This window comes from Hemiscyllium ocellatum, chromosome 18 (genome assembly GCF_020745735.1).
Source record: "Hemiscyllium ocellatum isolate sHemOce1 chromosome 18, sHemOce1.pat.X.cur, whole genome shotgun sequence".
Taxonomy (NCBI): domain Eukaryota; kingdom Metazoa; phylum Chordata; class Chondrichthyes; order Orectolobiformes; family Hemiscylliidae; genus Hemiscyllium; species Hemiscyllium ocellatum.
This window is the reverse complement of record NC_083418.1, coordinates 56,231,983-56,251,113: the sequence shown is the minus strand read 5'-3', so window position 1 is coordinate 56,251,113 and position 19,131 is coordinate 56,231,983. Positions and strand designations below refer to the sequence as shown.

The window sequence follows — 19,131 nt, the reverse complement described above, 5'->3', positions numbered from 1 at the left end:
AAGGATTACCGATGGACCGTTGGCTGGTTCAGACTTTTACGTGGCTGCTATCATTGTTATTTTCCAGTGGTATGGGAGGCCTGTGCCATCTAACAAATCTAAAACCATTGCTGGCAGTGAGTTGGATTTTTTTTATTTCATAAAATCACTACAGTATGGAAACAGGCCATTTGGCCCAAAAATCCATACCAAGACAGACCTATTCCCCTACCCTATTACTCCACATTTCTTCTAACTAATGCAGCTAATCTATACAAACCTGAATACTATGGACAATTTAGCCAATTCATCTAACCTGCACATCTTTGGATTGTGGGAAGAAACCGGAGCAAATCCAAGCAGACGCGGTGAGAATATACAAACTCCACACAGTTGCCTGAGACTGGACTTGAACTTAGATCATATAGTCATAGAGATGTACAGCATAAAAACAGACCCTTCGGTCCAACCTGTCCATGCCGACCAGATATCCCAACCCAATCTAGTCCCACCCGGCCCATATCCCTCCAAATCCTTCCTGTTCATATACCCATCCAAATGCCTTTTAAATGTTGCAATTGTACCAACCTCCACCACTTCCTCTGGCAGCTCATTCCATACATGTACCACCCTCTGTGTGAAAAAGTTGCCCCTTCGGTCTCTTTGATATCTATCCCCTCCCTGGCACTGTGAGGCTGCAGTGCTAACCACTAAGTCACCAAGCCACTGCTGTTTGTAGGAGAGTCAGGTAGTCCTTCCTGTTCGAATACCTTGTGCATCTTGATGGGTATGCCCTCTTCCCCAGCAGAAAGGGACATCCCTCTTCATTTCCCCCAACCCGGCTTGCTGACTTCCACTGCCCACACCTTGCCAGGCTTACTCTGATTACTCAGGTAGAGCTGCTACATCACCTAACTTGCTTCAGAGACTCCATCGCTGCATCTGACAAGGGATTGTTACCGGCTCCAGCAGTGATCGCTGTACCTAGCGATGTTACTCAGACTGAAGAATCAGCATCTCTGGGAGGCAGGACATCCATCCTAATGGTGCCAGAAACTGCAACCTTAGGTTGCATTTCAGTGCTTAAAAAGAAGTTAAAACCTTCAAATCAGAGTCAGGTCATTCAGAAGTTAAGTCAGAAAGGACCTCTTCACACAAAGCAAGTGAAATCCTGGACCTTTTGACCTCCATAAGTCTTGAAGGCATCTAAAAACTTTGAAACTGAGAATTATAGTCTTTGTTAGCTAAAGATATTAAAGATCACAAATCTAAATCATACATATGGAGTTGCGATACAGATCAACCTGTGATCAAACAGAATAAGCTTGAGGGGCCAAGTGTCCTCCTATTTCTGGGTAAGGTATCGATTCCAGGAGACTACACATCTTAAGTTTAGAATCACAATAGTGTGCTGATTGAAGGGCTGAAAAATAATCATTAAACCAGCTCTTAACTTCATTGATTTTAACACAGTAAATGAGCAAAAGAAAAAAAATGTTATGGATTTTGCTCCCATGAGAATTGATAAATAATTAAATGTTTTTTTTCAATGATCCATCTCATCAACACAGTGCAAGTGACCAGTGAACACCTCATACTTTGGCTTTGAAACTGTGGACCTGATATCTTGAAGGTGTCTTGTCAGGCAGGCAGATGCTGTTTGCTGGTCTACAGCTATTTGCCTGTACAGGGTGCCTTTGAATATAAAAATTGTTCAAAGATGTTTCACAGTGTTTTAAAGCACAAATAAATTGAGCAACTGAGGCCATTTGCCCTACCATGTCAATGAGGTAAGTTTTAGGGCAAAATTTTGAAGTGGGCGAGGTGTAGAATTTTATTTTCTCTGTCTCAGTAGATCAGCATTCCTTTTAAGAAACTTGCTCAGGGCATCATCACTATATCATAACATGTGACATGATGGCTTTAAGGATCTCCGCCTCCATCTTAACTGGGATTATTTAAAGCATGCCATGCTACTAGAAGCATAGTCCTCATTTTTAATTGAATGGATAATGCGAGCCAAGATATTTCGGTGCCGCTGAATGTAATTTAGTTTGTACAATAGCCAGCTATAATAAAAATTTACTGGATCTTTCAATGCTATGCTATCCACAGTTAGTTTTTCATGTTACACATTACCACACCAGGTACTATATTCTGCTGCAGGCAAAACTCATGTCATAGAGATTTGAGGAGGGAATTCCAAACTTTAGGGGCTAGGTAAGTGAAGTTGCAGCTTAAATTAGATTAAAAATCTAGATTGAAAATCGGTGATGTCCAAGATGCCAGAGTTAACAGAAAATACAAATCCAGGAGGTTACTTGGATAGAGAAGGGCAATGGCATGGATGGATTGGAAAACAACATTGCAATTTCATATTTCAGTTTTCCATGACTCACTGACGCTTGTATTTAATAATATTTCTTGGAATAAAAGCACAGCTTTTGATTATTTGAAAAAAAATCAGGGAGCTTCTAAAATATATCCAGTTTTTAAGGAGGTACTTAACTGATACTTTTTGAAAGCCCTATTTGGACTTGAAAGCTGTTTTCTATTCATTGCTGACATTTATGCCCACCAGATCTCTGACACATCAAAACTTTTACACTGACCTGTTCTTTCACTATAAGTTTCCACATCCTCCCACCAGTAGGGGATCCTAAAGCACTTAGAGTCATAGAGATGTGCAGCACAGAAACAGACCCTTCGGTCCAACTCATCCATGCTGACCAGATATTCCAACATAATCTAGTCCCACTTGTCAGCACTCGACCCATATCCCTCCAAACCCTTCCTATTATATGCCAATCCAGTCACCTTTTAAATGTCGCAATTGTACCAGCCTCCACTACTTCCTCTGGCAGCTCATTCTCTACACGCACCACCCTCTGTGTGAAAAAGTTGCCACTTAGGTCTCTTTTATATCTTTCTCCTCTCACCTTAAATCTATGCCCTCAGTTTTGGACTCCCCACCCCAGGGAAAAGACTTTGTACAAGTCACCCCTCTGTCTCTGATGCCCCATCCCAGCATCTCAGCATTGTACTGCAGGGAAGCTTAGAAACATTAATAAACTGTACTTCACAATAATTAATATAAAATTAAGTATTATGGAAAGAAACCTGCCAGAAATTGTGATTGCATTTAATTACCCATACTGAATCAGTATATGCAAAAAAATGATCTTTTTACTTTTAAATAAAGGAAGTCACTCATTGACCAACTGCTGATTGAAGGACATTTAAAGGAGACATTGTTGCAAAATTATTTGACACCACGCTGCAACCATTGTTTTGTGCAGAGTGCAGCTTTCATTGTCACCTATGTGGATGGGCTGTATTCCTCTTGACTTTAGAATGTTGACTGATGGTCAACTGAGGAATTTGAAATGGCAGATGGATTCAGAAGGGTAGAGACAAAAGAATGAGTTTCTCTGGTGATGGCAATCCAGAACAACGGGGACACAATCTTAAAGTTGGGTCTAGTTTTTATCAAATTAAAAGGAGGATTCGCTTTTCCACACAATGGTGACAGGAAATGCGCAATTTTCTTCCCAAACTGATTGAGAATGCTGAGCATCTTTGGAAATTTTCGAGCTTTATATCCACAGTGTTTTACTAGATGAAGACATAGAGGGTATTAGCGGATTTGAGGTGCAGATCCATCATCATGTGAATGGCAGAACAGGCTCAAGGGGTGGAATGGCCTCCTTTGTTCCAAGCAATGAGGATGTGAATGGAATGAGAAATTGATAAGAATTTTAATGAATGACTGAATGTAAGGTAAAGGAACTAGGAAGATGCTTTGAGCTCGTTTGAGTATTGTGTAAAAACTGTCTAGCTGACAATTTCATTCTGAACTCTTTCTAGGCTTATAGGTATTCGCAACTTCCGGAAATGTCTGTCGGATCCCCACCACCTGTTCCTCCCAGAAATGCTCCTGTAGCAGTTACATCCCTCAGACGGTAATGTATTGAGACCTTTATTAACAAGTAACATTTATGTAGCACTTCTTTTTAAAAAAAGACATTGAGCTACATTCTACAGGAATGTATGAACTAGGATTCAGTCCCATGAGGCTACTGTACCATGTAAGAAGCACGTGGCTGATGTGCCTGTGGTCTCCACTTTGCTGTCATCCCCTTTACAATAAATGACACCATTTCATTTGCCTCCGAATCACTTTCTGTACCTGCATACCAGCATTCCATCTACCAGGACACCCAGATCTCTCTGTACCTCAGAGTTGGGTCATTTCTCACCATTTATATATGTTACTTTTCTATTGTTGCTGCCAAATTGAACACGTTCATATTTTCTCACATGACACTTCATTTCCTATTTGTCACCCACTCCATTCACTTAACCTATCTAAAATCCTTCAGACCTCTTTACAATTTACTTCCCTAACCACCTTTGCATCATCTGCAAATTTAATAATCATACATTTGGTTCCTCTATCTAAGTCAATACTATCAATTGTAAATGGTGGCTTCCAACACCCAACCCTGAATCTTGCCAACTAGAAAATGACAGACTTATGCCTACTGGCTTCTTGTTTGCTAACCACTCATTTACACATGCTAGGAAGTTATTCCAGTCCCCATTTTGTACAGTAATCTTTGATATGGTGAAATACTTGTCAAATACCTTCTGGAAATCAAAATATACCACATCGACTGTTTTCTCTTTATTCCATGCTGCTTGTTACTTTTGGAAAGGACTTTAGTGAATTAGTCAAACATGTTTTCCTGTTCACAAAACTTTGTTGATTTTGCCTGATTGCATTAAGATTTTCTAAGTGCTCTGCTGCAACTTACTTATTAATAAATTCTAGCATATACCTGTGACAGATATTCTAGTTTCCTGCTTTCTGCCCATTCCTCACTTGAATGGATGAGTTACATTCCTTATTTTATGATCTGATGGGACCTTTCCAGAACCTTGGAGATGTAAAAATTAAAACAAATGCTTCAGCTATCTCAGCAGCCATTTCCTTCAGGATGCTAGGATCAGGGCCTGAAGACTTATTAGCCTTTATTTTGAGCCATTTTCTCTGTATTTTTCCCTGGTGACTGCAGTTAGAATGTAGGACTATTTAGGAATCTATGGAATTCACTGCCACACAAGGCTGGGGAGGCCAGATAATTGAATATATTTAAGACAGAGATTCTTGATTGTCAAGGGGGATCAAGGGTTAAGAGGAGAAAGTGGGAGAATGTGGTTAAGAAACTGATCAGTCATGATTGAATGGTAGAGCAGACTCTGGGCTGAATGGCCTAATTTCTGTTCCTATGTCTTATGTTCTTACGAGATTGTTAACTTTGGGAAATGCAACTTCCCAGGTTTGGCTCAAAATGTGACATTTATAAAAGGTATTGCAGCATTAAAAAGAAAAGAAACATCTCTCTGACTTGTTCTGTTTCTGATGCAGTTGGACATCAGAAAATAACAATAACACGAGAACAGTTGAGAGTCACAGTGCAGATCAATCACAACACGAAGCTTCCTATGTACCTGTGTCCAGATCCACTGTCGCTGCAGAACAGCCAATCACAAATTACTCAGGTAAGGCCTGTGAATGCCAGTTTGAGGGCATCAAAGCAAAATACTGCGGATGCTGTAAATCTGAAACAAACAGCAGAAACTCTGAAGGTCTGGCAATATCTGGAGAGAGAAAACACAGTTTTTCAAGTGTAATGTGACTCTTACGTTGAGGAACTGTGTCCAATATGACTCTTACGTTGAGGAACTGTCTTGTTAGCTGTCTGAAGGATGGTATCAAGCTATTTGAATATCGTTATTGGCCTGGTATTTTATGGCCCTGGGTTTGAGATTGGGATGGGTGGCACCACATATCAATCCTACCAGCCACTGTGCTGAACCCCTTGCTCAATCCCCGCTGTGGGCCTTTTGAACAGGTCCCAGTCCATCCCTGCTACCCCTTCCATGTGTGTGGTGGGTATCCGATCAGGTTCATCGAAAATCCAACTGAGTCCAGTTAACACTGGAATGTACTAGTCAGCTTCCAGCTCTCTGCATTGAAGGGGAACAGTTTGTGTCTTCAGATGTTGAGCTATTTTCTTTGTACTTGTCTATGTTAAGGTGCATCCAGAGATCATTCAGTGATGGTGGCACGGTGGCACAGTGGTTAGCACTGCTGTCTCACAGCGCCTGAGACCCGGGTTCAATTCCCGACTCAGGCGACTGACAGTGTGGAGTTTGCACGTTCTCCCTGTGTCTGCGTGGGTTTCCTCCGGGTGCTCCGGTTTCCTCCCACAGTCCAAAGATGTGCGGGTCAGGTGAATTGGCCATACTAAATTGCCCGTAGTGTTAGGTAAGGGGTAAATGTAGGGGTATGGGTGGGTTGCGCTTCGGCGGGTCGGTGTGGACTTGTTGAGCCGAAGGGCCTGTTTCCACACTGTAAGTAATCTAATCTAATCTAAAATGGTGATTGTCTCTCTGTCTGTCTGTTGATTGACCCTCTTCCAAACTAACTTCACACTGCAGCCTGCTGCTGCCCTCAGACTGGAACTGTTCTGGTTGATCAACCGAGTCAAGTCTGCTTGCAGTCATTAGTCAGTTGAGAGTCTGTCTCCAAGTTAGTAAAGGCAATGTCACTTGGTAATCCCTACCGAGACTGCTCACCCCCCCAACCCCTCCCTCCCACAGAGGGAGGTTCAGGATTCGGGAACTGTCCCAGTCTCTGTTTCTTGCCCCAGAACAGAAAGCGGGACACCCTTGCACATACCTTCCTCCGGCTGCTGTTCTAACAACCCTGGTATCCAAACAGGTTACCTTCTCTGTGCACACTGCCCATTATATTATGAAAGATTGCCTCTAAGTATTCCCACATTTGTGTTATCAGGACTGAATACACTCAGGACTTGTATTCCATTGAGTGTAGAAGATTATGGAGCAATTCAATTGAGATGTTTCATAATATAAATAAAATTGATAGGGTAGCGAGAAACTATTTCCTCAAGTTAATGGATTCATATAAACAGGTGTAACCTTGAACTTAGAGCTCAGCCATTCAGGAATAATATCAGAAAGCACTTTTTCAACATTAGTGAAAATCTGGAACTCCCCCAAAATGATGCCCAGTCCGGGGTTGTCAATTGAAAATGTAAAATCAGAGTCTGTTGACATTTTGTAAAAATATTTAAGGATGCAGAAGCAAGGGGAAAAAAGGAATTAAGACACAGGCCAGGCATATACTAATTTTGGGTCAGAACGGATTCGAGAGGTCAAATGGTCTCCTGTGATTCTATCTCATGCTACACTTTCAGGGAGCTAACTTTTGAAAGGTAGTGCAAGACTTAACATTGGGTCTGAAAGTGACTTCGCTGTTAGCAAATGATCATGTGCTGGAGAATCTGTGACCACAAGAAGGGGAAGGATGGGCGTAGAGGAGGTGGGGGAGATAGAGAAAGAAAGCAAGGGACCTTACGGTTATAAAGCTGAAACATATCAAAGTGCTACAGCTTGAATAGTTTACACAATAAAATGAAGGCTCACAAGGTAGGTCTATAAGTGAAATCCTAATGGCAATTTTGGAGGCTGCCAATAAACTAGAAGGGAAAAGTAAAAAAAAATCAGAAGAAAAGTAATTAGCCAGTTGGAAGGTATTTGGAGTTTATTCTGAGGTATGAGTTAGACTCATCAGATTTGTGCAGCAAATGTCCTTGCCAATGTACCTAGAGAGATACAATGATGTTAGTTGGTCAGGACTTTGAAGTGTGATGAAGCAATGTGGAGGTTTAGAGTGAACTCTCCTACAAGGGTAAGAGTATTCCTGAAAGACCTTTTTAGCTTCTTTAGGCCACACATTCATGGGAATGTCAAACAATTGATGCAAAAAACTGTGTTTCTGCAGGATGTTAGATTTTAGAGAGAAATTTATCTGAAACTGCCTGAAGAGGGAAGCTGCAGAAGGGAGATGATAAAAATTAAGGCCATGCATTTATGACCCAAATGATGCCTGGAGAGTGTGTTATCTTTTAGTGAGATCAGCCCATCTTGCAATGTTTTATTGGCATGGGAAAAGGGAGACTTCATTTTCATAGCACGTTTCACAATACAACCTTTTAGTCAATGAAGTGCTATCAAAGTGCAGTTATTGTTATAATATAAGAAATGTGCCAGGGGGTATGTGCATGGCAAGATCCCACAGAGCAGCCACGTGCTAATGATCAAGAGCAATCTCTTCATATTGAACTTGAATGTTCCTGAAGAAAGAGACTTGTTGGTGAGGCATTTCACTTTGCACTCATCAGGACAGACGCAAGAATACCAAGTTTCAAATGATCACAAAACATGAGGAAAGGGGGTGCTGATTAATTGTGAAGTTGACTCTGATTGACCAAGGCATTGCCATGAAGGAAGCAATGGGGACATCCAGACTCCAGGAGCCCTCACTGAGATTTCACAAGGCACAAAGCAGGAACATATTCCTTTTGTTTGTGGAGAGTGAGCTCTTCCATGTGAATGGATGAGTTGAGCTCACAACATGGCTCATTTATACTTCCTAGAAGCAACACACGTATAAGTCGACCAGTTGTTCCCCGAATCTATTGTAGTATAAATTGTTGCGATGATTTGAAACTTGGCGTTCTTAACAGTTATCCTGATGGGTGTGATTTTCCCCTCCCAAGATATGACGAGAAGGTAAAATAATTAGTGAGTCGGACATGGAGAAATACTCACCTTCCCCTCACCATCCGAACCAATGAAGTGCTGTGTAAGAAAATCCACTGGGGTCTTTATGTACTCGCCAGAAATTAAGGCCCTTAAGTGGCCAATTAACAACTATTTAAGGATATACCTTGCTTGTTCCCAGTTTTGGCCATGCTCCTGGCAGTCAAAAAAAGTGACTGGTTTCCAGACTGGGAAACCATGGCAACTTTCCTGCTTAAGTTGTAGCAGACAGGTGACTTTCCTTGGAGGCATTGGAGGGGTGCGCCTTTAGCCATCCCCTGTCACTTCTCCGTCCTGCTTGAACCCTTCTCCCCTCAGACCCCACTCCACGAGGTGCAAAAGAAAACCAACAATCTCCTGAAGACTAGTTCTCTGCTTTTGGGCCTAGAGGCAACCAGCCTTTGAAAACATCTGGCATGATGGGGCTCCATTGTCGAAGACTGAGACGCTCACTGGTTGGCTCTTAACAAGTCGGTTGGCTGGTGGTTTACCAAGCTCTCTTGGTTAGTCACCAAAATTGCCTGTCCTGTCATTTAGCTGCAAATCAGGGAATCGTTCTTGATGCCCTCAAGGTGAAACATTTTGGCACTATGTCTCTCTTTCCAGTTTTGTGCTTTGGGGTGGTATTAATACAAGGCCAGAAATGGTCACAAAGCCTCAAATTTATCCATGTGATTCTTATTTGGTTGATGCCCTGTTTACCTTTTACTGATCCGAGTATAAATTTTAAAACATGTTCAAGATAACACTGCTGAGGAGAAATGTCAACTTGTGGTTTAGCCCGCCACCTAGTGTAAAATCTGCAGAATGCAACCAACTGTGCAACAAAAGGTGAATTCCTGAGTTCTCATAGGCAACAAGTAATGGCAAATAAATGCTGGCCCAGCCAACAAAGCTCACGTTCTCATGAATGAATTAAACAAAAAGAAAATGGACAGCTGGGGTTAGAGGGGTATGGGTTTGGTGATGAGGACAAGATCATTTTCTGACCTGTCCTGTGGTCAAAGCAAACTAATTTCCCCAAACTGCACATTTTCTTAATGATTTTAATTAGGATCAGGGTGGGAATTATTCTGTATAGAGGACTTATTTTGTGATTTTCTTTTTTAATTCTAATATAACATTCACAACATCGTTTGGCCGATTGTGACTTTTGACCCATACATTTGGATCAATTACTTCTCCTGCCTCAAACCCCTTTATCTATCGACTGACCATGGCACGATGGCTCAGTGGTTAGCACTGCTGCCTCACAGCACCAGGGACCCAGGTTCAACTCCTAAATCGGGCAACTGTCTGTGTGGAGTTTGCACATTCTCCCCGTGTCTGCGTGGGTTTCCTCCGAGTGCTCTGGTTTCCTCCCACAGTCTACAGATGTGCAGGTTAGGTGAATTGGCCATGCTAAATTGCCCGTAGTGATAGGTGCATTAGTCAGGAGTAAATGTAGGGGAATGGGTCTGGGTGAGTTGCTCTTCGGAGGGTTGGTGTGGATTTGTTGGGCCGAAAGGCCTGGTTTCACACTGTAGGGAATCTAATCTAATCTAATCTAATATTCAACAGTCTCCAATTAACACCTCGCCCCAGCCTTTCTGGGTGCAGAGTTCCAGATTTCTAATTCCCTTTGTGTGGGGGAAAAAATTCTGTGTTCGTCTTCAAGGGTAACACTATATCTCTTTCTCTCCATGTCTCCATGCCCCATCCTACAAATTCCTTCTAACATCTAATGCCTTAATCAGATCAGCAACTTAGTTTAGAGAAGTCGATGGCTTGTGGGACCCGTGGAATAAACAGCCACTGTTATCACTTACATCTTGTGTGTGGGAAGCAGTTAGAACACAGAAATAAAGTATCCTGAATTTGTATTGTGTATTCTGCAGAATGCAATAAAGTGTTTTTGGAAGATTGTTTACCTATCATTTGGGAGTAACAACTTTGTTGTAATTGCACTGAATTAGCAGACTGATAGTCACAGATTTAAATCCGATGACGACAACTTGGAAAGTTAAATTTAGTAAATCTGCTCACATGCAGGTGCCAGATAACAATATCTAACAAATAAAAAGCTGTTGAATTGTCCAGGCAGCCTAAATGTGACTAACTGGGTCATTTCATAGAACCATAGGATCCCTACAGTGTGGAAAGAGGCCATTCAGCCTATTGAGTCTACACCGACCTTCTGAAGAGCATCCTATCCAGAGACAGCCAACCCCACTTTACCATGACTGATTCACCTAACCTGCACATTCCTGGACCCAACATGGCACTTTGCTATGACCGATCCAGCTAACCTGAATTTGAAAGTCATGGGTTCAAGATTAGAGATTTAAGTTTATTAAAAGTAAGAGCAGGAGTAGACCATTTGACCCATCTAGCTAATTCTGCCATTCATTTGGCCTCATCTGATTTAAGCCTTAACTCTTCTTTACCATCTGTTTCCCATACCCTTGGCTCCCCCGTCAATCAGAAACCTGCTAAACTCCGCACTGAATGTATTCAAGAACCCAGGCTCTATGTGGAAGAGAATTCTGAAGTCAAGTGTCCCACTGAGAGGAGAGAAAACAAAAGATCCTGATCTCTGTCTTAAATCGTAGACTCTAACGTTAATCTGTCACCCTTCATTCTAAATTTCCCATGAAACATACTTCCAGCATCGACCTTGTCAGGCTCCCACAGAGTCTTGTATGATTCAATAAGATTGCCTCCCTTCCTTCTAAATTCCATTCAATAAAAACCCAACTCTTTATCCCTTGCTCATTAGCACAAGGTAAGAAATAGGAATAGGAGGAGGCCGTTTGGCCACTCAAACCTGCTCCCAAATTCAATAGGATCTCAACTGATTCCTCACATTCACTTTCCTGTCCTTTCCCCAAAACTCTTGAATTTTGATGTACACTCAACAGTTCAATTTTACAGAGAGGCTGTGGTACCACCCACCAGCTAAAACATCAAGGCTGACCCATTTTGGCCTGGCCTGGGAACCCGTGATCAGATTTTATTGTTCTCAGGCAGTAAGTTGCCTGATGTTGTGAGTTTTCTTTCTCCGTTCCCCTCAGAGTGGGAAGAAATCGTTCCTCCAAGTGAAGGACAGATCGCCAAAAGCATGGTTGAAGAGCTAATTATTATCTGGGTGGGTACAGGAGGTGAGAAAGTGATAATAGGGCGGAGAGGTTTCAGGAGAGAATGTCACAGTTTACAGTCCAAGCAGGCAGCTGGAAGAGCACAGCAAGCCATTTTCCGGCCCAAGCAATGTTTACCAAGGGTGGTGCAATGGGACGGCAGTGGGATTACAGGAACACAGTGTTGTCCAACTGAATGGGAAGCTTGGCCAGAGTGCACAGTGGTGCTGGGATAATAGGACTTAGTGCAAGTTGAGACCAGAAGAGGAAAGATGTGCATGATATTTAACCCAAGGAAGAATTAGAACCCTGTTTACCAGTCAGGGGTGTACTGGAATAGTCGAGTCTAGAAATAACAAAGGAATTATCATACATTTCAGCAGCAGATGAGCTGAGGAAAATGCAGAATATGATGGTGTGATGGAGGTGGAAGTAGACAGTTTTAATGATATGTGGTTGGAAGCTTATCTCAGGGTAAAATATGACAGCAAAGTTGACAACATGGTGGTTCAGATTCAGACATACGCCAAAGAGAGCGAGAGAGAATCCATGGTTGGGAAACAAAATCTGCAGCATTTGCTTTAGCCTTTGCAGTATTTAACTGGATGATTTTTCTGCCCATCTGACAGTGGATATCAGACAAGCAACAATGTGGGAGTTAAGAGGGATGGTTGTGAGATAGACCTGGCTGTTGTCTCCCCATGTATGTGTGACCGACAAGGAGTGGGGGAGGATGCAGGTGCCTCAAGATAGATTCCTGGAGGGACACTCAAGTGCAGGGGTAAGAGGAGATATGATTGCAAGCAATACTTTGGGGATGACTAGTTGTATAAGAATTGAACCTGGTGAGTACAGTCCCATCCAGTATCAGCATCTTATTTTGTGGTGGATCTTTACAGTTCACAGTTGACTTCCATGCTTCCTTCATTGCAGCATTACTTCATTGGGTGTAAATTACTTTGGGTCATCGCTCAAGGAGCTACAGGGAATTTATGCTCTTACCTCCTTTAACTGCTCACTAATTATTTTAGTAAAGGGTTTCAGCCACTATTGCGAGCAGTGGCCTACAATACCTGACTCCAATTCCACTCCACTGTTACTGCATCCAGCTGTAGGACCCTGTGCTACTTGGAAGCTTGCAGTCAGCATCATCAAGACCCTGGGGACTGGCCCAAATTTTCTGATCATGCCAGGGTCGCTACTTTCTGGGGGGAGAGGTCAGGACAATTCTGCCCATGGGGTCATATACTGACGAGTTGAATGGCAGGAGTTGTGATAAATATCTGAAATGCTGAATGTTTTATTTCACTTGGATCTGCAGGTAGCTCAGTGCCAGCAGTCTATGCCATACCAGCCAACAGACCTGGATTCCCAAACTACTTCATCCCTTCTCCTTCCCCCTACCGCAACCATGCCTGGACCCCGTACGTGGGAGATGGAGAAGCACAGGCCCAGTGGGCAGAGAACGTACGTACGCATGCTGAAACTTCCTCCATCACAGCTTAGGCTCAGCCGAACATTGTGTCCCATTGTGGGAAGCACATTCTAGGAAGTGTGTGAAAGACCTGGAGCAATGTTTACTAGAATAGGACACAGGGACAAAGGACTCCAGTTATGTGGAGAGCTGAGTGTGCTCTCCTTAGGTGAGGTAGATTAAGGAGCCTTTATTAGGGAATGTTTAAAGTCTTGCAGTAATGTATAAGGCGAATCGGGGCTGAGCAGGGAAGGTGACAAAAGAGGAACTTTGTAGTTTTCTAATGAAGTATGTGGCTGGGGTAAACCAGCCACTGATAAACCAGGTGGTGCCTCTGCCAACTTGCAATGGAAACCTTTCTGTGGAGGTGCTTCGGTTATGTGTAAACTCCAATACGGTAATGCTCACCTAGCGAGTCACTCAGCTTCCACACTTTAAAAAAACCCTGCTGCCTGTGACCCAACCCATATTTAAGGTTTGGTCACCCATCACTCCTGTGCTCACTGAGCAACGTCGGCTCTGACCTCACTAAAACAGTAATGGAAGTAACCTTGACGACCTGATTCATAATCTTATTCTCGAGTGGTAGGTGGGCAGGAAATTAGGGTTGAGGTTGGCAGAGAAATGGAGACTATGTTAACCATGCACCAAAATTTGGTTGAATCACACTTCACAGTACAGGTACACAATCCTTTATCCGAAATGCTCGGGATCAGTTGGTTTTCGGAATTCAGAATTTTTCAAACTTCGGAATAAGTGACAGCTTAACGGCGATATTTTTAAAAACTCTTACCAAACAGCACACTCTGTGAGTAACAGGGCCTAAGACAGAATTGAGGCCTGCTAGTGCTGGGTCCCCCCCCTCCATCACTCTTCATCACATCTGAGTGACGCACATCGAGTGGGTATGGAATTGGGTTAACTGTTTACACACCAAACAACCTTGTTGATGACATAAAAACTTCACAAAAAACCTTCGGATTTTGGAGCTTTTTGGATTTCGGGATTTCGGATAAAAGGTTGTCTACCTGGACTGTGCACAATTCTGATTACTGTACTACATGGAAATATAGAAAATAGGAGCAGGAGTAGACCATTTGGTCCTTTTGACCCTGATGCATGATTCACTATGATCATGGCTGATCATCCAAACTCGATACCCTGTACTGCTTTCGCTCCATGAACTTCAATCCCTTTCAAACTATATTTAAGTCCTTCTTGAAATCATTCAACGTTTTGGTCTCATCCACTTTCTGTGGCAGAGAATTCCATAGCCTTACCACTCTATGAGTGAAGAAATTTTTCCTCATCTCAGTCCAACATGGCCTACCTTTTACACTTTATGCTGCGACCCTGGTTCTGAACATTCCTCCAGCGTTTACCCCGTCACGTCCTGTTAGAATTTTGTAGGTTTCACAAAAGATTGCACAAGTGATGTAGGATCATTGGAGAAGTTAAAGAAATAGGAATGAAAGAGTCATTCATGGAAACAGACCCTTCAGTCTAACTAGAATAAGCTGAACAGATATCCTAGTCTAATCTAGTCCCATTTGCCAGCAGTTGGCTCATATCCCTCTAAACCAATCCTTTTCATATACCCATCCAGATGCCTTTTAAATGTTGCAATTGTACCAGCCTCCTCCACTTCCTCTGGCAGCTCATTCCATGCACGCACCACCCTCTGCATGAAAACGTTGCCCTTTAGGTACCTTTTATATCTTTCCCCTCTCACCCTAAACCTATGCCCTCTATTTCTGGACTCCCCCACCCCAGAGAAAAGACATTGTCTATTTATCCTATCCATGCCCCTCATAATTTTATAAACTTCTATGAAGTCACCCCTTCACGCTCCAGAGAAAACAACCCCAGCCTATTCAACCTCTCCCTATAGCTCAAATCCTCCAACCCTGGCAACACCCTTGTAAATCTTTTCTGAACCCTTTCAATTATATTAGAACTGAGAAGTTATAACAATGAGGATAGGCTAAATAAGCTGAGCAACACCAGATCTTTAAGTTTACGGAGGGGTTTGATTGGGTAGACTTAGAGAAAATGTTTCTCTTTGTGCTGGAGACGAGAACCAGGAAGCTGGGAAATCCGCTAGGTGAGGCTCGGAGTAATCAAAACCTTAAATATAAAGCAGAGACTAGTAAATCCATTGGGAATTTAGGAGAAAATTCTTTGCCCAGACAGTAATGAGAATCTGAGTCGAGAATGTGGTGCTGGAATAGCACAGCAGGTCAGGCAGCATCCGAGGAACAGGAGAGTCAACGTTTTGGGCAAATGCCCTTCATCAGGACGTTTTGCCTGAAACGTCGATTCTCCTACTCCTTGGATGCTGCCTGACCTGTGCTTTTCCAGCACCACTCACTCGAATCTAATCTCCAGTATCTGTAGTCCTCACTTTTGCCTAGTAATGAGAATCTCGCCATCAGAAGGTGTTCTTGAACTAAATAGCACTGGGGAACCTGGATAGACATGAGGGAGAAAGGAAATAGAAGGACCTGCCCTTAGGGCAAGATGAAATAGTGTCAGAAGATCCACATGTGGAGCTAAAGGACCACCTGAACCAATTGGGCTGACTGGCTTCTTTCTGCACTATAAATAGATGATATTTTCCAACTTTTCCTCCCGTTACTGTACACTTCTGGGTTTGAGAAGTGATGGATTCCTCCCAGAGATTGATTGATTTACTATTTGAGTTCAAACAGTGGGCCCCAAGCTCTGGCTCAGCACAGCATGAGTCCAATTGCTTCCTGCGTACAGTGATACTGCTGGCTACAGAGGTTTCACAAGAGATCGTCAGACAAAGGCTCAAATCTAGCACCCATCTTTCCTACACTCCCTCATAGGATGCCTTGGAAGGGACAGAGTCCAGCAGAGCCTCAGCCTAAATTCTGAGCATCTTCAAATGTCCCTCATCACCACATGCCTCCTATGCCCTTACCTGACTCTTCTTCCAACCCAAGTAGGAGTAGATGTTTCGGTCCCTTTTTGTTGGCATGGCAGAGCTATGTTTAATGTTTGTTTTTGTATCTGATTTAAGAAATAGGAGCAGGCCCCATTGGGCCCCTGATGCTTGCTCAGTCACTCAGTAAGATAATGGCCGATCTTCCACCTCAACTTCACTTTACTCAGCTATTTCCTCATTCCATCAATGACCAACGCTATCTCCATCTCAGACCTGAATATACTCAGCAACTGAGTACCTACAGCTCTCTGGGCTGAAAAATCCTATGAATTGACAAACTTATGAGTTATAAATTTCTCCTCATGTTAATCCTAAATGACTAACCCCTTATCCTGAGATTATGGCCCCTATTTCCCTACCTTCCAGCCAGCTTCTCAGCATTTATTCTGTCAGAGTCTTTTAAGGATTCCATATCTTCCCAATTAAATCTTTCATTCCTCAAAACCTTCTATGAGAAGGTAGACCCATTTGACTCGCTGTCTCCTCATAGAACCACCCTCTCACCACAGGGTTCTATCTGTTGAACCTTTATTGTACCTCATGTAAGACAAGATGATTATAGGATTATTTAGTCTAACTGTAACCTAAATTGTGTTGCATGATCAACTCTGTTGCTCTTCAGGTAACTCTCCCTGGATACGTTGAGGCCTTTTCACATGCTCGGTATCCACACAGCTCTCCCCATCGGCAGTACAGTCAGACGCAACCTTCGAATCCACCTCGGTGTATTGAGCAAGCTCAGACTCCGTCCACCGCTGCATCTCAGCAGAGTTTGACAGAGAATGAGTCCTCCGAAACCTCCTACACCAACATCTCCACCGCTGCTTTGGTCAAGGCCATCAGGGAGGAGGTTGCAAAGCTGGCCAAGAAACAGACTGGCATGTTTGAATTCCAGGTTTAGCAGCACTCTGCAGTGTTATCCTTTGAAGAGCCTGGACAACCTAGCTTCCCACGGGAGCCAGAGCAGCGATGGAATTTCTAGTTTGTTGGATTGAATTCACCTCAACCAGTGCAAGTGTCATTAACCTCTGGATGGAGCTAACAACAACAAAAAAAATCATCTTGCAGATTCGGGCCAATTGTTTCAAGCCATGAAAAGCAGATCAATCAGATCATTCGACTGCTTCCCCAATGGAATGCGTCTGAAAATGCGCCATCATACATCGTGTCTTATTCTAGTAATGTCATTGAGTGTAATGTTTAGCACAAGACTACTACATTGGTGGAGGTGGGAGGACTTTGACTGACCCTTGTGTATTTCCTATGAGGTGGTCAATGCATATATTGAAAACAGATGTGCAAAAAAACAGACTTGTCAAAGAAAAAAAAGCGACAATAGGTGAGGAAGGTCAACTGCAGACTATTGCTGTACATTCCCTGCAGCACCCTCCACTGGAAAACTTCAGGCATCAGCTGACAAGAAAAGCAGAATGGGCACAGGAATTGTAAGATGCGAGTGATTTGTGACAACCAGCAATTACGTGCGGCTCCTAATCTGATCACGTGGAAACCTGGTACTCAATGGTTTTAAACTTCGATCCGAATAGAGTACAATGATACAATTCCTCTCTCTACCCAAGCAAACAAGCGTCCTGATGATCATCACACTCTCCATTGATGAACCACTTAGTGATACAGGATCAGTCCATTTACCATCCTTGGCAGTTGGGATATGGACTGTTCCCTACTATCGAACAAAATCTGTATTTTCCACTGGCAGTTGGACAAGTTTGAATTCTAACTTGCATTTATATATTGATCGTGTCTTAAATGATGGAGTCAGCACTCTGATCTGTGAAATCCTGGATGTTACTCTTGTGTAAATGATCCCAAATAAACCCTGACATGGTACTGAAGTTTAACCATTTCCATTACGTCATAGAATGGAACTCCAGATTTCTTCTTATCGTTGGTGTCCAGTGGTGTTGCTTGAAGGCCATTATGAATATTGAATGCTTTGAAAGTAGTTTGAACTTTATTACAGTATTAGAGTTATGGAGCGAAGGCAGAGAAATCAATATGGTCTAATCAGACACAGTTTAATTGAACTAGGTAAAAACAAGGAATTGAATGCTGGAGTAATCTTGAAAACCCGAGTGACTTCCTCCTGTTGCAAAAGTGTTATGTTAATATTAACTGCAAGTTTGAACTTTGAGCATTTTACATGAATAGAACTCAAAACATTAAATTGCAGTCTTTAAATCCTCTTCCTGGTAAGTTGTATTGAATGTCTTATACATGAATGTCACCAGCCTCTGCTCTCCATGAGAAGTCAATCTTTCAGAAAGTGTAGATTCAAAGATGATCTGTAGCATGAACACTCTATGGAACGAGTCTTGTTGTAGATATGATGGGTTGAGGTTAGGAGGTTGTGTGAGAGGGTCAAGGAATGAACCTGCCTTCTCCTCCCTTTGATTAACACTTTGAACCTTCGTATTGCCTCTGCCATAATCAAAGTTTCACACTTTGGGATATATTAATCTCCTCAAGGGATGAAAGAACAACATTGGGCTTAACAGCACTTGGTTTGAATTCTTCATAACCTGTTCTGTTCACAGTGGTTTGATAATTAACAAAATGGGAACCTACCATGGCTAAGTCTTTGCCTTTCACTATGCCTTTATCAATCTTACATGAGGCAGATAACTTAAAGAGACATCTAAATTACTGTTGACTGCAAAGACAGAGGTGCTGAAGTTTTGCTGCTCCATCTGGAGGTTAGTGAGTAGCTGAAGTTCTAACCTTTGAGTGTATCCACGATCATTGAGACTGAACATATATTATGGCACAGGATACAGAACATGGTTAATGAGCAAATCTGGCAAAAACTATGGATTCTGACATTTGGGCGCATTGCTGATTTTACTCACCAAGTGGGACATTACCTGGTCTGA

The 19,131-nt window shown here is 42.6% G+C and overlaps 1 protein-coding gene across 1 annotated transcript in view; it reads left to right on the top strand.

Moving 5' to 3' along the window:
• The window catches only part of kiaa1549la (KIAA1549-like a), a 164,065-nt gene extending 145,667 nt beyond the window's left edge, over positions 1-18,398 (top strand). Inside the window, exons 16-19 of the mRNA XM_060838554.1 lie at positions 3,847-3,941; positions 5,411-5,544; positions 13,114-13,259; positions 16,860-18,398. Of these exons, the coding sequence (XP_060694537.1) occupies positions 3,847-3,941; positions 5,411-5,544; positions 13,114-13,259; positions 16,860-17,138 (654 nt within the window). The 3' untranslated portion in view covers positions 17,139-18,398. The remainder of the gene's footprint in view (positions 1-3,846; positions 3,942-5,410; positions 5,545-13,113; positions 13,260-16,859) is intronic.
• Positions 18,399-19,131: the final 733 nt, after the last annotated feature.